Source organism: Lissotriton vulgaris, chromosome 6, assembly GCF_964263255.1.
Source record: "Lissotriton vulgaris chromosome 6, aLisVul1.2, whole genome shotgun sequence".
Lineage (NCBI taxonomy): Eukaryota > Metazoa > Chordata > Amphibia > Caudata > Salamandridae > Lissotriton > Lissotriton vulgaris.
In genome coordinates, this window is record NC_141694.1 from 1,003,818,647 (window position 1) to 1,003,839,861 (window position 21,215).

Sequence of the window (21,215 nt, forward strand, 5' to 3'; positions counted from 1 at the left end):
TTTGGTGGATTTACTCACGGATTCGCCGGTCTGTATCCTCCTTGGACCTGTCGTCCTTCTGCAGTGACCGAGTGAAATGAAGGGGCCACCGGCTGGGTTTAAATAACCTGTCTGATTGTTTGCACCTGGGTATTGGTAAAAATAGAGGAAGGTGCGGGCTCGTGCTGGGTGCCTAGTCATCCTGCTGCAGTGCGCATGGGAGCGGGAGCAGTGACTCTCGCGTATGCGCGCCGCGGGTGAGAAACCGCTCAAAGAGTCCTTCTGTGTATGCTCATGCGTTTTAATGTGCTTGAAGCTACTGCTGGCAATGTCGAAGGGGCAAAGTTACTTCAATTAAAAGATCAGCGTTAATGTGCTTTGGGCAATATTAGGTTTACAAAATTATTTTAGATCACATATCATTAATAAAATGTCAGTGTAATTGCATGGTGCTTACATGCATATTATAGCGCTGGCTAAATGGCTGAATAGGTGGCTAAGCTGCGGAGTACTGGACACTGAGAAGGTTAGGAAGTTGGAAGGACCACATGGCATGGTGTGTTGGTTTTATAATTTATGGGGACTCAGCTGGAAACTGTGAGTGTGCTATGCTGTTACTCAGGGTGTGAGTACTCATGGGGTGAGAGAGTTCCACGGGATGGAGTCATTCAAGCCCTCTATGTGGGTAGAGAGGCGGTGTATCCAGCGTTGTTCCTTCATGAGGAGGTTCTTTTCATTGGTTTCCGTTACTTAAAACTGCTCAATGACAGTCCATGTGAAGTCATTGGGGGTGTGGTTGTGAGACAGGAAATGGTCTATCAGTTTGCTTATGTTTTTACCGCACCGAATGGAGCTCCTATGTTCAGTCATTCTAGTTTTGACTTTGCGGGTGGTCATCCCAATGTACCTGAGGCCGCATCTGCAGGTTAGTAGGTACACCAGGTTGGATGAGTTGCAGTTAGTGAACTGGCGTTGTGTCCATGTTTTGCCAGGTTCCAAACCGAGGGTTTTTGACGGGGATGTCAGGTGGCATACACTGCAGTTATTGCAGGGTTGGTGGCCTGTGAGTTTGGGTAGGCCCCAGGCGTTCAGGATTGTGTTTTCTGCGGGGTGGTTGTTTCGCCTGGGCCTCGTGGATACGAGTTGATTTTAAGTTATTTGACCTTTTATACGCAAAACGCGGTTTTTCCCCAGTTTCTAGTACCCGAGTTGATGATCTTCCAGTTTTTTTTGGATGATGTTAGACACCTGGTTTGATGCGGTATTGTATGTAGTTACACAGGTAAGTACGGGTTCCTCAGGTGGTTTGACAGTGGTTTCCAGGAGTGCGTCCCTGTTTTGGTTGCATGCCCTTTTGCAAGTTTTTTTAATGATCCTAGTGGGGTACCCTCTGTCCTTGAGTTTGTGGACTAGGGCGGTGGATTGTTGTTTGTAATCATGAATGTTGCTGCAGTTGCGCCTGATGCGCAAAAATTGTCCATAGGGGAGGTTTTCCCTCAGGGGTCTAGGATGGAAGCTGTCAAACCTAAGGAGGGAGTTCCTTGCTGTGGGTTTGTAAAATGTGGTAGTAGTCAGGCCGCCTTGGTCTGCTCTGATGTTGAGGTCCAAAAAGGCCAGTTCAGTATGGCTGCTAGTGCACGTGAAGCGTAGGTAGGCATCACGGCTGTTTATCCAAAGTAGGAAGTTGTCAAGTGTCTCCTGGTTGCCTTCCCTGATCCTACTTCTGATTTACTAAACACAGTACGCTGCCGCCACCTTCATATGTGATGCACCCTGGGATTGGGCCGTAGTTCATTCTCGACACAAGGTGCACCCTCCCAGATGACAGAAAAGGTTCTGGACCTCACAGCACGAGGGACAGACCTCTGTGCACAAGTCAGATTAGCATGACACAAGGACCCAAAAAATAGCCAGGATACTAGTTTCACAAGTGGTTGGGCACTTCAGGGTATAAGCCCATTTCGCAATCAGGGGATATTCCTTTCCCAACATACCCACAACAGGAACCACAAGCTCCATGGCTCGGTACAATTAATAGAGTAAATCCCTCTCTATTCAAGGCAGTTAAATCATCACCCACACAAACAGACCGGATGACAGTTGCCCCAGCCCATCACTGGCTTGTCAATGCTTCCTTTATTGTATCCTGCTTTTCGAATGGATCACACTGAACAGGGCAAAATAAACACAAGCAGAGGTCCCAGTTAGGAAAACCCAAGTGAAATAGTACAGGACTGAGCACTTGCAACATTCAAGGGTCGCCTAGGTAGGGAAAAGGACAGCCTCCATTAGAGTCTGTAAGTAACATGTTCTCCAGATAACATTTCAAAACAACTTCATCCAGGACTTCTCATTCTTTTTCTACAAAATACCTGAAATAGATGATATATTAAACACTCAACCAACGGATTAGCTGTGACTAATCAATCACAAGTTTAATCACTCAACCCACTCATTTAGAGCATCATCAGACTTTGAAAGAGTATGAAGGGTGTTTCAGACCTGCAGACATAACCATGTCTTTATGAGTCAGACCACTGATGAAACCACTACATTCACAAACCTTTACTTTAGGATAGCTTGCACAGGCACACAACCACCAAGTTTCACTTAAGGGCTCTATGCAACAACTCCTGAGCTTTGAAGATTCATGACATTTGGCAAACTGTTAAAACCTTGACTCATATGGGAACATGCAAAGCATTCGAATAAGTCATATCCAAAATGAAATCAATCAATCAAGGTTGATATAGTATGACTACTCACACATGAGGATCTCAAGGTGCTTAGGAGGGGGTAGGGGGGCTGCTGATCTATCTGGACACTGGGGTTCAATTGAAGAGCCAGGTCTTGACATCCTTCCTGAATTGTGTCAGCAACGGGGCTTGCCTGAGGTGGAGAGGCAGGGTGTTCCAGGTCTTAGCAGCGAGGTAGGAGAATGATCTTCCTCCAGTCCAGGTCTTACAGATCCGTGGGACAGTGCCCGGGACTAGTTGGGCGCAGCAGGGGTGTCTGATGGGTATGTGGAATGAGAGGCAATGGTTCAGATATGCAGGTCCTGCATATTGGAGGGCTTTGTAGGTGTATTTGAGGAGCTTGAAAGTGACTCTTGTTGACTGTGAGCCAGTGGAGTTCTTCAGGTGTTCGGTGATGTGGCTGCGGCAGTGTATGTTGAAAACCAGTCTGGCTGCTTTGTTTTGAATGTTCTGTAGTTTCTTGAGGAATTTCAGTTAGACACAGGCGTAGCCACATTGCGCATGGGCATCGGCTCCATCCCCAGATTGTTTTTTTCCATTAGGGAAATGATGGAGCTTTGCAAGAAAAAGGAAGGATGCCCATGTAATTTGTATCTAATTAAGATAATACTGGAACAGACAAGGGTAGCCGGGGAGGCGGGTGGGAAACTCTACATGCCAAGAACAGATGCATACTGGTAAGTCGCATTTTCCGTTCGAGGCATATGAGCTGCAGATTGCACACTGTGCATAGATTGTATAGCAGTACCCACTCTTAGCGGCCACCACCCCTATCTGTTGCAGTAGTTTGGAGTGGGCTTTAGGAGTAACAGATAGCGTACGTTTAGCTTTGTGGTAACAAGTCTGTATGCATTTGACAATCCATCTAGCCATCCCAGATTTTGAAATGGGATTACACCCTTGTGTGGTGGTGAGAAAGACACAAAAAGTTGTTTGGTCTTAAAAAAGGGTTGCGTCCTTTCTATGTAGAATTGCAACGCTCTTTTGACATCTAGTGTGTGAAGAGCTCTTTCTGCTACTGACTATGGTTGCGAGAAGAAAACGGGCAGTTCCACAGATTGATTGAGATGGAATGGAGAAATGACTTTGGGCAGGAATTTCGGATTAGTACGTAGAACTACCTTATTTTGATGCATTTGCAAGAAGGGTTCTTGAATGGTTAGTGCTTGTAGTTCACTAACTCTCCGCAGAGAAGTAATAGCTATTAGAAACGCAACTTTCCATGTTAGAAATTGTAATTCACATCTGTGTAAGGGTTCGAAGGGAGGTCCCATTAACCTTACGAGAACGTTTAAATTCCACACAGGTGAAGGTGGTACTCTGGGAGGAATTATTCTTTTAAGGCCTTCCATAAAGGCTTTAATGGCAGGCACTATGAACAGAGATAGATGCTATCTGTTTTGTAGATATGCTGCTATTGCAGCAAGATGTAGTCTAATAGACGTTTAGGCTAAGTTACATCTTTGGAGATGCAGTAAGTAGCCTATTATGTGTTTAATAGACACATCTAAGGGATTAATATTGTTGTTGTGACAATATATTACAAATCGTCTCCACTAACATGCCCTAGTGGTAGGACGTCTAGCTTCTTTAATGACATTCATGCAGTCTGGAGGAAGGTTTAGATATCCAAATTCTAGGATTTCAGGAGCCAGATCGCAAGGTAGAGCCGAGTCCGGGTGTCTGATCTCTCAATGGTTCTGTGTTAAGAGGTGTGGAGACAGGTGCAATTTCTGGTGCTGTGACAGTTGTAGCAGTGTGGTGTACCACGGTTGTCTGGCCCACGTTGGAGCAACTAGGATGAGGGTCAGAGAATGCTGCTGTAGTTTGCGTACTACTAGTGGCATGAGTGGTAGAGGTGGAAAAGCGTACGCAAATCTGTTTGACCAATTCATCCATATCGCATTGCCTTTGGACAGTGGGTGTGGATATCTGGTGGCGAAGCTTGGGCATTTTGCGTTTTCGTGGGTGGCAAATAGGTCTATCTGAGGTTGCCCCCACATCTGAAAGAATGGCTGAAGAACTTGCATATGAAGTTCCCACTCGTGGGTCTCTTGTGTTTGACGACTTAACAGATCCGCTATAGTATTTTGTACTCCTGGAACGTGCTGGGCTAGAAGGAATATGTTTTGAGGTATTGCCCACCTCCTTATGTCCTGTGCTAGCTGAGAAAGTTGCAGGGAGTGTGTGCCTCCCTGCTTCTGTATGTAATACATTGCTGTCATGTTGTCTGTGCGGACTAACACAGCTTTGTTTGATACTTGCTTTTGGAAAGCTTTTAGTGCTAGGAATATTGCTAGTAACTCCAGATGATTGATGTGATGATTGATGTGGAGTAATTTTTGTTGCTGTGTTCACTTGCCTTGCATGGTGTGTTGCAGTAGGTGGGCTCCCCAGCCGGAGAGTGATGCGTCCGCAGTCAGGATTATCTGAGGAACTGGCTCTAGGAACGATCATCCCTTGGAAAGCTTTTTGGTGTTCCACTACTGCAGAGAGCGATGAGTTCGACCGTCTACCAACACTAGGTCTGTTAAGTGACCTTGAGCCTGGTTCCATTGACGTGATAAGCACTCTTGTAGGGGACGCATTTGAAGTCTTGCATGGGGTACTATGAAGATGCAAGAGGCCATCATCCCTATGAGTTGCATGAACACTCGCGCTGGGAGGGAGTGTTGTAGTTGAAACTTTGTTACGAGAGTTTGCATGCTGGCTGTCCTTGCTGGAGTGGGATAAGCTAGCGCTGTTGAGGTGTTTATTGTGGAACCAAGGTATTGTTGTACTTTGGATGGCTGTAGATGAGACGTGGTGTGGTGTATTGTGAACCCCAAGTTGTGGAGCAGTTGGATGGTGGCATGAGTGTGTTTTACGCATTGATTGTGTGAGCTGGCTTTTATGAGCCAGTCGTCGAGGTACGGGAAGACATGGATGTGCTGTCTTCGTAGATGCGCTGCAACTACTGCTAAGCACTTGGTGAATACTCTTGGTGCTGTTGTGACTCCGAATGACAGTACTTTGAATTGGTAGTGCTGCCCGTCTATTACAAATCTGAGATACTTCCTGTGAGCTTTGTGAATAGGAATGTGGAAGTATGGGTCCTTGAGATCTAGAGTCTCAAGGACACAAGGTCGTTTTGTAACAGGAGCGGAAGGACTTGTTGGAGTGTGACCATGTGAAAATGGTCTGACTGTATGTATATGTTTAGCGGTCTGAGGTCTAAAATAGGCCTTAGAGACCCGTCCTTCTTTAGAATCAGAAAATATAGAGAGTAAACCCCCTTGTTTTGTTGGTGCAGAGGAGCTGGTTCTATTGCACTTTTTTCTAGCAGAGATACTACTTCTTGCTTTAACTGTGATAATTGTTCTTGTGACATTGAACGCTGTTTGGGGAGGTAGATGCTAATTCTAGACAGTAACCTGACTAAATAATTTGTCGCACCCACCTGTCTGATGTGATGTTGATCTAGGCAGGCAGGAACTGTTGACGTCTACCCCACAGGAGTGGAATGTTGTGGGGAAAGCGGAGGAAAGTCATTAGGTAGGGGTAGAGGTAGAGCGGGAGGTGTTGTTTTTGCCTCTGCCTTTGTTGTTACCCCTGTAACCCCCTCTCTGGTAGCCCTTAGTGAATGTGGATTGGCCAGGGGTTTTGTAGGAAGTGGAGGGACTTTCTGAGGAGTAGCCTATCGTGTTGCCTCTGTATGATGAGCGACGAAAAGAACGTCTGGGAGCTTGCTGCTGCAAGGCTCCCATAGATTTTGCTGTATCGGTGTCTCTTCATTTTTTCTAAAGACACGTCAACATTTTGGCCAAATAAACGTGTCTCATCAAATGGCTGATTAAGGATGGAGTTTTGTACTTCAGGTTTAAAACCTGAAATACGTAGCCAGGCATGTCTACGTAGTAAGGTGCTGGTATTGATAGCCCTTGAGGCAGTGTCTGTGGGGTCTAGGGCACAACAAATGGAAGTATTAGTAATATTTCTACCTTCCTGTAGAAGTTCATTAGCCCTGTTTTTGTATTTGTCTGGTAGGTGCTGCATTATGGACTCCAGTTCATCATAATGTGCCCTGTCATATCTTGCCAGCAACGCTTGGGTGTTGGCAATGCGCCAGATGTTAGCTGCTTGTGCCGCTGTTCGCTTGCCGGCGGCGCAAGGAGCTTAGATTCTTTGTCTGGTGGTGAGGCCTCACCTGATGTCTGGGAATTAGCACATTTACGTGCATTAGAGACTACTAAAGAATCTAATTGTGCTGGACCTTTAACAAAAACTGGATCTGCAGGGGCAGCTTTATATTTTTTCTCAATGTGAGGATAGAGGACCCTAGCCCTGACAGGATCCTTAAAAACCTCGGTTGCGTGCTTGATGACACCTTTAAGCATTGGCAAAATGGCAGTAGACCTTTGTGTGTTGTCAAAAGTGTCTAATAGGAAGTCTTCCTCTACTGCATCGGTGTGTAAGTCCACCCCATGATATTGTGCAGCCCTTTGGACTAGTAGGTTAAAACCTAAAGGGTCCTCTGGTGGGGAAGGTCTGAAAAGGTATACATCATCTTGTGGGACGTAAGGCACATAAGGGGTGTTGTAATCATCCCATGGATTAGGTGACTGAGGGGGGACTATTGGTCCCTGCTGGGTCATGTGCACCCCCACCTGTGTCATCAGAATCTGTGTATACATCATCGTCTGGATTAGTAGATGGTGTAGGTGAATGATGTGGTGGAGGAGTTGTAGGAGGAGGAACAGTATGGGGAGGTGGTGGAGAATGGACCCTTAATAGAGAGGTTGCAATGTCTCTCTTCTTTGGAGGGGGAGGAGGTGCTGGCTCCTCAAGTGGTCTCTTCTTGGAGCTGAGAGTCAATTGTCCAGTTTTAGGATCCTTTATAAGAGTTTTTTTATGTGGATCTGGTGTAAAAAGTTCCTCTGAGTAGGGCAGATCCTTTGGCGTCGAAGTTTTCGGCTCCGTAGGTTTTTTCGGCACCGAGTCGGTAGCTGGTTTAGAAGTTTGCCCTTTTGAAATGTCTTTTACCTGGACCTGTTTTTTCGGTTCCGGGTGTTTTTTCGGCTCCGTGCGTGTGAATCTGGAGCTTTGGGTGGTTTTTTACTCGGCTCCGAGTGCGGTTTCAGCATTGATGAGCCGCTGCCAGTCTTCGGTGCTGTGTGCTTAGGTGTCGGAGCAACGGTCGGCGTGGTAGAGGAAGATGGCTTCTTCTTCAGTGTCGGTATAGGATTGGCACCGGGAATAGGCTGGCTCGAGCCCGAGCTGCCTGAAGGCTTAGTGGGCTTCTTTGCCGGGCCCGAAGGTGGGGCGTGGGAAGCAGGGTCTCGGTGTGCACCCGGGCTCGAAGGTGTGGGTTTGACCGAAGCCTTTTTTGTGGGTGTCGAGGAAGGGTTGGGGTCGACGGTCTTACTTACAACCAGTTGAGCTGGAGTAATGTCCTTGACGAACAAGTTACTTACCTTCGGTAACGATATATCTGTAAGAAACATTAGTTAGTGTTAGATTCCTTACCTTAGAATATCCCCAGGCGTCAGTCTGGATCCGGAAACTTTTGCGTAGCAGTACCCCTGCGCGTCGGTAGGCGTCGTCTGCAGTCGTCCCCTGCGGCTCCGCGTCCGTCGTCGGCGTCGTGCGCCGTGATGACGTCGCTGGAGTACATAGACGCCGCCTCCGCGCGCTGACGTCAGTTCTTTGCACACAGCTTTTCCGCGCCAGGAGACGCAGAGCCATGAGAGAACCAACACTGGTGCCATGTAAAAACTAGGGCCCTGAAAGGGATGACCTTAACCCTAGGTATCAGTTCGCAGAACGGGGAGGATGGGTGGGTTCGGTAAGGAATCTAACACTAACTAATGTTTCTTACAGATATATCGTTACCGAAGGTAAGTAACTTGTTCATCTGAAAGAAACACGTTAGTGTTAGATTCCTTACCTTAGAATACATACCCCAGCAATACCAACCCCGGTGGTGGGTCTGCGAACCAATACAAAACTACACCAGAAAGTCCTGGAGGACAGAACGGCCAAAGAAGCCATCCCTCCGGACTTGACTGTCCAGGCAGTAGTGCCTCGCAAAGGTGTGCAGCGAGGCCCACGTAGCCGCCTGGCAAATGTCCTGCAAGGGGACTCCCCGGCCCAGGGCAGTAGTAGCCGCCGCGGCCCGAGTGGAATGGGCCCTCAGCCCAACAGGAGGCTCCTTCCGAGCCAAAGAGTAGCACGCTTTGATGCAGAGGACGACCCATCGAGAGATGGTTCGTTTACAAACCGCCCGTCCCTTCTTCGCACCCACGTAGCCAACAAACAGTTGGTCATCCACCCGGAACTGGCGTGTGCGATCCATGTAAAATGAAAGCGCACGTTTTGGGTCCAGCCGATGGAGCCGCTCTTCATCCTTTGAAGGATGCGGAGGCGGGAAGAAGGAAGGGAGGGTGATGGACTGCCCGATGTGAAAGGCCGAAACAACCTTGGGCAGGAAAGAAGGTCTAGTCCTCAGAACCACCTTGTCAGGATGAATGGACAGGAAAGGAGGTTGGACAGAAAGAGCCTGGAGCTCACTCACCCTCCTGGCAGAGGTGATGGCAACCAGGAAAGCCGTCTTTAAAGTCAGGAGACGGAGAGGGCAAGAATGAAGGGGCTCAAAGGGAGCACACATCAGGAAAGTTAGAACCAGGTTCAAATCCCACTGAGGCATCACAAACGGAACAGGTGGAAACATGTGAGTGATGCCTTTCAAGAATCGAGTTACAATCGGGGATTTGAACAAAGAAGGCTGATCAGGAAGCCTCAAAAAGGCTGAAAGGGCAGAAAGGTAGCCCTTGATAGTGCCCAGAGCAGAGCCCTGCTGGGCAAGAGAAAGAAGAAACAGAAGAACCTCCGAAAGAGGGGCAGAAAGAGGGTCCACAGCCTTTGCTGTGCACCATGCCACAAATCTGTTCCACCGACAGGCGTATACCGACTTAGTGGAGGGACGCCTGGCTGCCAGAATAACATCACAGACTTCAGGAGGCAAGTCAAATGGCCTCAACTGCCGCCGCTCAATCTCCAAGCATGGAGGTGGAGACTGGACAGGTTCGGGTGGAGGACCGTCCCCTGCTGCTGCGACAGAAGGTCCTCCTGAAGGGGCAGGCGGATCGGGGGACCGACTGACATGCTGAGTAGCTCGGGATACTAGTACCTTCGAGCCCAGTCCGGAGCCACAAGGATAACTTGGGCCCGGTCGCGCCTGATCTTCTTCAGCACTCTGGGCAGAAGTGGTATAGGCGGAAAGGCGTATAACAGACCGCAACTCCACTCGCGCCGAAAGGCGTCGCCGTGCGAGTGCCGTCTTGGAAACTCCAACGCGCAGAACTGATGACATTGCGCGTTCTCTTCTGTGGCGAATAGATCTAACCAAGGCTCTCCCCATTGCAGAAAGATGCCTTGCGCCACGTCCGAGTTCAGACGCCATTCGTGATCCATCGAGCACCGACGGCTGAGTTCGTCCGCCCTGGCGTTCAGAGAACCTGCCAGGTGTTGAACCGTCAGAGTCACGCCCTGACGTTCCAGCCATTGCCAGAGGCGCAGAGCCTCCTGGCAAAGGGTCCACGACCCCACTCCGCCCTGTTTGTTGCAGTACCACATGGCGGTGGTGTTGTCGGTGAACACCTGCACTACACTCCCGTTGACAAAGGGGAGGAATGCCTTCAGTGCCAGACGAATCGCCCGCAGCTCCAACAGATTGATATGGAGCCGGGACTCCGCCGGAGACCAGATGCCTCTGATCTCTGCCTCTCCCAAGTGGCCACCCCAGCCCTGGAGGGACGCGTCCGTCACGACAACGTGCTCCGGTTGGGGAAGGGAGAGGGACTTGCCCCTGACCCAATCGCGGTCCGTAAGCCACCACTGCAGTTGTCTCGCAGTGCCCTCCGAGATCAAGACGTGGTCGGACAAGTTGCCCTGATGCTGGGCCCACTGAAACTTCAGGTCCCACTGCAGAGCCCGCATCCGCCACCTGGCGTGATGCACCAGAAGGATGCAGGAAGCCATCAGTCCCAGCAGCCGCAGCGTCAACCTGACCGAGACTCGGGATAGCGGCTGAAAGATGGGAATCAAAGCCTGAATATCCCGAACCCGCCGTTCCGGAGGATAAACCCGAAACTGCGCCGAGTCCAGAACCGCTCCGATGAAAAGGAGCTTTTGAGAGGGACACAGGTGTGATTTCGGCACGTTGATGGAGAACCCCAGGTCGTGCAAGAGGTCTGCCGTCATCTGAAGGTGGTGGACGACTGTCTGGGGCGAGCCCGCCTTCAACAACCAGTCGTCTAGGTAGGGGAAGACTGAAACCCCTAACCTGCGCAGATGGGCTGCGACCACCGCCATCACCTTTGTGAACACCCGTGGGGCGCTGGTAAGGCCGAAGGGGAGCACGATAAACTGAAAGTGCTCCTGGCCTACCGTGAACCGCAGGTAACGCCGGTGGGCCGGCAGGACGGGGATGTGAAAATAGGCGTCCTGCAAGTCCAACGCTACCATCCAGTCTTGCGGGTCCAGAGCAGCCAAGACCTGAGCTAACGTCAACATCTTGAACTTCTCCTTCCGGAGGAAGCCGTTGACGTTCCTTAGATCCAAGATAGGACGTAGGCCCCCCTTGTCCTTCTTGGGCACCAGAAAGTAGTGGGAATAACAACCACGCCCTACTTCTGGCCCAGGAACGCGCTCGATGGCCCCCTTGGCCAAGAGGGCCGTAACTTCCTCCTGCAGAAGTGTCAAGTGGTCCCCCGACACACGGTGGTTCTGCGGTGGCATGGCTGGAGGAGAGGTCTCGAAGGGGAGGGAGTAGCCCCTTCGGACAATTTGCAGCACCCACCTGTCCGACGTGATCGTGCGCCAGTGAGCGTGGTGATGGCGAACCCTGCCACCCACTGGCGTCACATGGGGCCGAAAGCACGGACTAGGAGGATTTTGGGGTAGATGCTGCGGGGGAAGGTGTGGTCTGACCCCGCCGTTGTCCCCGACCGCCACCACGGCGGTTTCCACGGCCGCCACCGCGTTGGAAGGATTGTTGCGGCGCGTGGCTGGCAGCACGTGTGGGGGCGCCCCTTCCTTGGCCACGAAAGGGACGAAACGAACCCGGTTGCTGACGCTGGGTCGAGAGACCCAAGGACTTGGCCGTGACCCTGGAGTCCTTGAAGCGTTCCAGCGCGTGGTCCGCTTTGTCACCGAACAGGTGACAGCCATCAAACGGCATGTCCATCAGGGTATTCTGGACATCAGCCGAAAAATTGGCGGATCTCAGCCAGGCGTGACGACGAATCGCCACCGTCGTAGACATAGCTCTGCCCAGCGAGTCGGTCGTATCAAGACCACACCGAATTGAATATTTCGCTGCATCTCGGCCCTCAGCCACAGCCTGACCGAGCTTTGCCCGCACCTCCATGGGGCATTCTGGCAGCAGCTCCGCGACCGTATCCCACACAGAGTGGGTGTAGCGGCCCAAGAGGCAGGCGGTGTTGCAAGACCGCAGGCCCAAACTAATGGACGAGAAGACCTTTTTGCCAAACTGGTCATACCTCTTGGATTCCCGGTCGGGCGGGGCCGACGGGAATGCGGACTGGGAGGTCGAGGCCTGGATCACCAGACTCTCAGGAGTGGGGTGGGTAGACAGGTACTTGGGGTCGTCCGGACAAGGACGGTGGCGCCTGGCCACGTTCCGATCAACAGGCGCACCTGAAGCGGGCCTGGACCACGTGCCCAACAGAACGTCAGACAAGGCTTCATTAAACGGCAGCAGAGGCTCCAGTGGGCATGACTGCGGTTTGAAGACCTCGGTGAGGATGTTAGGCCTCACGGCCGCGACGGGGAGCTCAAGGTTGAAGGCCTTGGCAGCCCTCATCAGCACCACAGAATAGGCAGCTCCCTCCACCGACGCCACGGAAGGAGGAGAGATCAAACCAGGGTTAGGGGAGTCGTCCAAACCACTGGCATCCCCCAAGTCACCTGTCCAGTCCGGGTCATACTGGCACTCGCGAGCCAGAGGGTCCTCGGACCCCTCCCAACCTTCACCGTACTCCTCATCCTCTCCGTATTCGTAGTCAATGATGAAGACCGGCTCCTCGGGGTTCATGGGCCCCATCGGCGCCGGGACCGGCGTCGAGCGACGCCCGTCCGGCGCCGCGTCCGGCGTCGGAGAAGGTAAGGGGACGGCGCCGCCCGGAGCCGGCGCCGGAACCCCACCGCCGGCCGGAACCGGCAGCGGAGAACCGGCGCTGCGCGGGGGCGGCGTCGGGGGTAACCCCGATGGCAACGGCGCCGGGGAGGCCGGAAGACCAGCCGGCGCCGATCCCGAAGGCCCCTGCGGCGCCGGGGTCGGAGCCGTCGGCGGCGCCGGGGCCGGAGCACCCGACGGCGCCGAGGCAGGGACACCCGAACCGCCAGGGCCCCCAGACGGTAGCACTGGGCCCGAAGGCGCCGTAGGCCCCGTCGGAGAAGCGAGCGCCCTCATGGCCATGAGGAACGCCTCGATCTCCTCAGGCGTCGCACCATGCCCAGGGACCGGAGGGTATGAGGCAGGCCGCGCCGGTGACTCTCGCGGAGCCGCGGGGTTGGGGTCACCCGAGCCCCCGGCCGCATCGCGCGAGCGTCGGGGGGAGTCGGGGGTACGATGACGACGCCCCGACTTCTTGTGCTTCTTACCTGACGAGGATGACGAGTGGTGTCGACTTCCGGAGCGCCCGGCGCGGCTCCGCGATCGCTCCCTCGAACGCTCTCTCGACCTCCGGCCGGACCGGGACCGCTCCCGGTCCCGACGTGGGGCCGACACCCGGAGCTCCAGCAGCTTGCGGGACCGCTCCCGCCGAGCCTTGTTGGTAAGGGCCCGGCAGTCGACGCAGGAGTCCACGTCGTGGTCGGGGCCCAGACACCGGAGGCAGAGGCGGTGATGGTCTGTGACCGACATCGTGCGCTCACAGTCATCGCAATTCTTAAATCCAGGCATCCTATCAGGCACAATAGAGAAAAAGACAATCGAAAAACTTGGTCAAAGACCGGAGTACTGCTCTTCAGATCTGCGTCCACTGGCGCGGAAAAAAGAAGAACTGACGTCAGCGCGCGGAGGCGGCGTCTATGTACTCCAGCGACGTCATCACGACGCCGACGACGGACGCGGAGCCGCAGGGGACGCCTGCAGACGACGCCTACCGACGCGCAGGGGTACTGCTACGCAAAAGTTTCCGGATCCAGACTGACGCCTGGGGATATTCTAAGGTAAGGAATCTAACACTAACGTGTTTCTTTCAGATGTCTGAGTCTTCAGCATCTGAGGATCCGATACTCTCCTCGGCGTGCTGGTGTTCTGGCACGTCGACGCCCTCTTTGAAGATGTCGTCGGGGATCGAAGCTGACGAGCGAGCCATAGTTCTTTGAGCTCGTCGGTCCCGAATCGTCTTTTTGGAACGGAATGAGGCACACGCTGAACAGTCTTTGGCCTCGTGCTCCGGTGAAAGGCAAAGATTGCACACCTCATGTAGGTCGGTGTGGGGAAACTTCAATCCACATTGAGGACACTTCTTGAATGGCGTCCTTTCCATGAGCCAGAAAGTAAGGCCTGGGTAGGCCCAAAGGCCTTCGTCGACGACCAGAATCGAAGACTTAGAAGTGATAGAGAATTGCTTCGATGTGGAGCGCGATCGAAACAATACCGTCGAACTGGGTGAGGATTGCGCGCCAAAGGGAATTCGGTTCCAAACCAGAGTGCAGGAAACACATCCGAGCCCGATGGCGGAAAAAAACAATCTGGGGATGGAGCCGATGCCCATGCGCAATGTGGTCCAAAGGAGGAGTCACCTAGCGCGTGACTTCCAAAGAACTTTTCAGGACAACAACAAACTGCAAACATCCAGACCCAACACTAGGTGGCGATCTATGCACAGTGTGCAATCTTCAGCTCATATGCCTCGAACACAGTGTTATCGGTTTACGGTTAAGTATTTGGTTTTGGGAGGTGGTGTCCTAAGGTTAGTAGCAGGGTTACCCAAGGTCAAGGATACACTTTCAAAGCACCCTCAGCCACACTAGGGCAGCCGGGTACAGAGCGCTGAGGCCTAATGTTAACCACTGGGGGATAAGGCACCTTCAGCTGATGGTTGCTCACAAGCAGGTCACAAGGTTGTGGGAGCAAAGCTCCAGGCATTTGGCTCAAGGCAAAGGGGGATCCGATTTAGTACACAAGGTGCACCCACAGCTGCACAGGGGAGGTCAGTTGCAGGGTGCTGTTTTGGCGAAGGATGCCCAGTTGATTTCAATAGGGTTTCTCCGGTTGCAACATACACTACAGGCTCGGAGACTAAGATCTTCTGGAGGCGACCACCAGTTGGAGAGGTAAGTTGGAATATCTTGGGATGCCAGGACACCGTCTGTTGGGCCACCCAAGGCTGTTGGATGTTGAGGGCAGGGGTGTCTTTTGGCGTCAGGTTTCTCTTACCGGTTCCAGTCGGGAGGATCCTCCACAAAGGGGCTGCGGGCGTCGGTTGGAGTCTGGGGCAGGTCAGGGATCACCAAATCCCAGGTCAGGACAGCAGGGGGGGACCCCCTCGTGGTGTTGGGCAACTCAAACTCAGGCCGTGGGTGTCAGGTGCAGACTCACGGATTTGGCTGGAGCCATTATCTGTGGGTGAGCAAATCCGGTGCGTACAGGAGACAAATTCTGCTTTGAAAAAGTAGGGCAGGTCCACCGGGTTCTTGGGGGATGCTGGCTGCAGGACACACCGGGACTTTATTGTAGTCTGTTGAGGTTAGGGCAGGCCAGTAGGGCTGGGTCCAAGTCAGTTGATGTCCTCTTCTTCAGCACTGCTCTTCAGTCCTTCTTCATGGTTCTTTTTGTCTGAGGAGTAAAGGTTCAGGGTTGCCCATAAATACTACATTTTGGAGTGTTACAGGTAGTTACAGGTTGGGACCAATGGGTCCCTTCCTTGGGGTGGGTACACCCCCTATTATGCCACCCTTCAGTGAGAGTGGGGCATAAGTCTCATTCTGGTTGGCTGGGTCTCTCCATGTTCAAGACGGCGGGGACAGAGTTGTGCTGCACCTCACCTTCCCCGCCTGAGGGGTGGGGTTGGCAAAGGTGGGCACACCTCTCCTCATAACTTGGTTTTCCCCGCCGATTCTCCCGCCCAAAGTGGGAGTCAGAACCGGTGGGGGCCAGTTACCATGAACAGCAAATGGCTGGGGTAGCTCACAAAGGTGGCAAGCCTTAGAAGCTTCCCCTTCGTGGACCCTGCCAATCCTGGGGTAGGAGGCTTGGCACCTTGTCCCAGGATGTGCTTTGTTTCAAGACCCAGTGAGCAGCACACTCTCGACCTAGGGGTCCAGAAGCATGTCTGGTGGTGGCAGATGGCGACAGTCACTCAGCCAGGAAACAAGAGTTAGGTCGTTTTTCAGGGGGCATCTACAGGATACTCTCTGAGTGCATTTTTCATTAAATCCCACACTGGTATCAGTGTGGGTTTAATGGGCTGAGAAGTTTGATACAAAACTTCCCAGTTTTCAGGAAAGCCATTATGGTGCTGTAGAGTTCGTAATAACCAACTGCCAGACCATATACTCTTCATGGCATTAGTACACTTTTAATGTCTAAGAATTGACTTAGACGCTGTAGGGGTACAGGGCTCATGCAACTGTACCCTCCCCACTTGTATAGTGCACCAAGCTAGAGTGGTGGCTTACCTATGCCAGAGCAGCGGCTTGTAGGCATGGCACAGAGGGATATGTGCCATGTCTACTCTTTAGTTTGTTCTGCACCGAAACACGCAGCGTGTGTGTGTGTGTGTGTGTGTGTGCGCGTGCATGTGTGTTGCAACAGTTCAGTTTAGGGAAAAAACATAGGCCCTGGGTAACTGGTTGGCAGGTACTCAGGGCACACTCAGTCAAAGCACATCAACATCAGCCAAAAAGTGAGGGGGGCAACTGTGAAAAAAGGGGCACTTTCCTACAATAACTAGCTGTTTGAGTTCTACGCTAGAGAGGTTCTCCAAAAGGGATGCAGTATTCTGGTCATTGGGGTGCTACAGATGAAACCTGAGGTTGCAAAGTAGGATATAGTTGGTGGATCCTAGAGCATGGGGTGAGATGAAGTTGATGATGGCGTTGATGAAGGGCGGGCGGGTGGCCAATAGGTCTGTAGACGAGTGTGCCACGGAAGGTGGTGTTTGGGTTGGTCTGGACTTGGAGGTGGAGGTGTTCCATGCTTGTAGTTGGGTTGTCTGAGTGGGTGGTCCGGCGGCGGAGGGTGTTTTTGTGGACTACAGCAATGCCCACTTCTGGTTCGTTGGTGTGGTCCTTGCGGTGATCATTTATCCGTCGGGGATGGGGGTGGCGATGTCCGAGCCTGTGCTGGAGTTCATCCAGTTTTCTATGAGGAATGCCATGTCAGGAGAGAATGAGTTGAGAAGGTCCCAGATTTCTACGGCTTGTTTGTGGAGGGAGCGAGTGTTGAGGAGGATGCAGCTGAGAGCGTCGGGTACCCTGTGGGCCGACCCAGTGTTGGGAGGAGCTGTAGTGCAGAGGTGGGTGAGGGTGCGGCATCAGTGGTGGCAAAAATAGGGGCCATGGGTGTTGTTCTGCGTTGCCAGGAGGAAGGCAGTGTCGCATCTGGTGTTGAGGATGTGGAGGGTGCAGACGTATCAGCGGCAGGTCAGAGGACCAGGGTCCGTGGCGCTGGGTGCGGTCCGGGGGCAGACGGGCTTGTCTTTGGTGAGCATTCAGCACCCGTGCAGCGTCTGCCATTAAGTAGTGTGCGGGGGAGGGTTGGGGAGACTGGTCAGCTGGGTGGCAGGAAACGTGGGGAGGGGGAAGTTGCCTTGGAGGGGTAGGCTGTGGTGGATCGCAGCAGCAGGAACAAAGTTGCAAAAGGTGAAAGACGTGAAAAGACAGAAAAGATTCAGAGAAAGGTAGAAGAGAGAGATAGAAGTCAGAACAGCTAGGCTCTCTAGCACTAGACCACCAGGGATGAGGTGCAGGTGGGAACCTCAGGGCGGAGGAGGGCCTCTCACCACTGACAGATGGTCAGCAGCAGGGAGCTCGGGGAAGCAGCAACCAGGCGGAGCTGTGTAATGAAGGGAACAATCCACTGATAAGATCACATATTATATTGAATATATCAATGAGCTTCTTCCTTGGTATCGCACAAGTAAATCTCTAAGTGCATCACCTTGGAAAATGGTCAAAAAGTGACAAGATTCCTAAACGAATTAAGTCTCTATGTTTCAACACTCCTTTTAAGTCCAAAGTTATTAGGATTTAAAATCAAAGGGATATTTGACAGAAAAATATAAAAGTATTTCCGCATTACAAACCAATTCTGCAGCACCTCCTTTCACAACCGACTTGATATAGATCCCCAACTTGTCCTGGCCTGCACCCTAAAGAAAGAGAGAGAAAGAAACCAGGCACAAATTAATGTTTTTACTTGTCTATGAAATATCACAGAAAATACATCATGATTTATGGTTCTTCCTAATCAACCCCCGGATTGTTAGTATGATAATGCAACTTCCCAAATATTTTGCTGGTGTTTGCTTTGCTCGCCTCTTTTGTATGTACAAAAACACTTACCCGCTTAACATTAGCACTTCTGAACTTCTGAACATTCTCTTTCACATGTACGCAAATGACACCCAATTTTATTTGAAAGTCTCCTCCCCAGTAGACTTCATTTCACTCAACTGCATCTTGATGAACACCCAAAACAGGCTCACTGAAAACTACCTCATGCTCTTCACCTCCAAAAGAGAAACCCTCCTCATTGCTCCTCCTAACCATGCCCTCATGATTGACCTCTGGATCCATCACCTATCAGCCTTCAACTGCTTTCCCCACTTTATCAACTCTGCTAAATCTCTTGGAATCACCCTAGACAGGCACCTGATCATGCTAAACATCAGAGGAGACTACTAAGGAATCTGAAACAATTCCTCCCACAAAAAGATTTCAAATGGGCGGTTCAAGCTTTAGTATTACCAAGGCTCGATTACGGCAGCTAAACTCTTTGCGGTCTCCCCAAACAAAGCTTGGTTCCACTTCCGTCTTCCATTAATGCCGCAGCCAGATTGATTACTGGGACAAACAGAAATGAGCACATATCCCCAGCCTTAAAATCCCTAAACTGGTTACCTTATGAAGATAGAATTAAACTAAAGATCGCTTGCCTGACTCACAAGGCACTGCACTTCAAGAACCCCATCCATCTGGTTCAAAAACTTGAATTATCAGGGGGTGGCCGTCAGTCTCGAAGTGCAAACTCACTTCTCCTGAAACCTCAAATCTTCCACAAAAAGAAAACGAGTGACAGAGCATTCTCGAGCATGGCCCGCAGATTTGGAATTCCCTTCCACTGGAGTTTGCCAAATCCCATCAACCCCTTCCTTCAACAAGCATTTACAATGCAACGGTCTCACCTTTGCAAAAGTTAGAGCTATTGGCATTGTAAATGACAAGTTTTTTATTTATGTGTTGGTTTTCAAAACAGATAAATAAATGGCATTGTCATTTACAATACCAATAGCTTAATCTCTCGCAAATGCGAGACATATTGCATTTGCAATGCAATAGGTCGCGTATTCACGCAAGTTTGAGCTATTGACATTGCAAATAACAACGTGCTGTATTTATGTTTTAAAAACACACACACAGCCATGCACACACAGAGCCTCACACACAGCCACACACACACAGAGCCACACACAGAGCCCCACACACACACACACACACAGAGAACCACACACACACAAAGAGCCACACATACACAGAGCCACACACACACAGAGCCACACACACACAGAGCCACACACACACGCACACAGAGCCTCACACACACAGCCACACACACACACACAGAGCCACACACAAAACACCAAGCCACCACCTTTCTTTGACGGTGACTGTTGCACTCTGATTTTCTGGTGGAAGGGCTCTCTCAAACAGTGATCTAGCCGTGTTTAACTTTTTTTTACAGAAAAGGGCTCTCCCTTTTAAAATTCTGACTTGTCCTCCTCTAGGAAGTTTAAAGCCATGCGCAGTGCTGCATTCGTGCTCCAGCTGTTCCAGGCGGGTTCACCCGTGCCTTTCACACCAGAAGTAGTCCCGGAACCTGCTTCCCTGTTCAGCCGACCATATTCTGAGGCATTGATTTAAACAAGTTTTCCAAGTCGAGGCATACATATATGAGGGAATGTTTCAGATATGCCGCTACTTCTGAAAGACCGATAGGGCACGGGTACAGGCTGGGTCAGTCACCGGGCAGGCTCAGTCTAACATGAGGCCGGGTTCTACCCCAGCCCTACAACTGGCTGCCCAGAAGCCTTCTAATTTGTTTCAGTAGAACCCCCAGGTTCCATGATAGGTTCTCACGGCTGCCTATCTTTACAAAGATGAGTCGCACGAAGAAGGTAGCGTAGGGGGTGAAACGCTTGCTGCACAGATGCGTCTTGCTCATGTAAACTAAAGGTTATAATTCTATCTATCGGGTTGACGCAGAGTTGCATTGTATCAGTGGTGTTACACGAATAGCATTACGTTGGGTAATACTCTCTGTTATTAAACGTTGTGGGAAAAGGCAAAGAACGCGAGTTAGCATCCTCTACAGAAAAACACAAACCATTGTGCTAATAAATGTCCAATGTGAAAGTCACGGCTGTAATTAAAGAACAAAGTTCAGCCTCTTGTTTAAAAAAGCTATGTTATGGCGGGAATGGGAATATCAACCATTTGTCATAGGATAGCGTGCTTTACCTATTTGCTACTCTTTGGTGGATATACGACCGAGAGGTGACAATCGAAATCAACTGTATTTTTATATCCTGCTAAATCCAGACAAAAAAAATCCTGATGGCATATGAACGATAACTGTCCCACAGGAAAGTGATGATTTTTGGTAAATCACAGGTTGGCAGAATGAGAAGACGGGTAAAGCGGACATGCAACTGGTCAGTCCCAGCCCTTCTTGCATTTTAAGGATAGCAGCCTGGCGAAGATAAACTATCTAAGAGGAAATTGCATCTGCTGCTGATACAAGGCTGATAAAATGAAAATTGAAAGCACAGTAAAAGTATGGCAATAGGTAACACTTGCAAACAGTAAATTATATCTTGTTCGTAACTAGTTTAGTACGCAGCTCACGACAGTTGTCTGTCGGTTCACCGGCACTATTTTTTTTTAGCTTTAGCACGGTTCAACAGCACTCATTTTTTTTTAGTTACTTTTAAAATGTTACAAGTAAAGCGCGGGTGCCGCGATTATACCAAAATGAAATAAATAGATGTTTTTTCTATCTCTTTCATTTTGGTATAATCGCAGCACCCACGCTTTACTTGTAACATTTTAAAAGTAAAGAGCGGGTGCCGCGATTATACTAAAACAAAAGAAATTTCTCTTTTAGAGCCGTCCCGCTCGGACGGGCTCGGGTTGACTTGCTGCTGTGGTAAAAGCTTTCTTTTCTTTATGGGGAGAAACAGATGG

The 21,215-nt window shown here is 50.9% G+C and overlaps 1 protein-coding gene across 18 annotated transcripts in view; it reads right to left on the reverse strand.

Annotated features, from left to right (window-relative positions):
- Positions 1-21,215, reverse strand: part of AFDN (afadin, adherens junction formation factor) — a 2,152,715-nt gene that overhangs the window by 729,825 nt on the left and 1,401,675 nt on the right. For all 18 annotated transcript variants that reach the window (XM_086927064.1, XM_086927054.1, XM_086927053.1 and 15 more), the window contains one exon: positions 18,056-18,121. In XM_086927064.1, the coding sequence (XP_086783190.1) occupies positions 18,056-18,121 (66 nt within the window). The remainder of the gene's footprint in view (positions 1-18,055; positions 18,122-21,215) is intronic.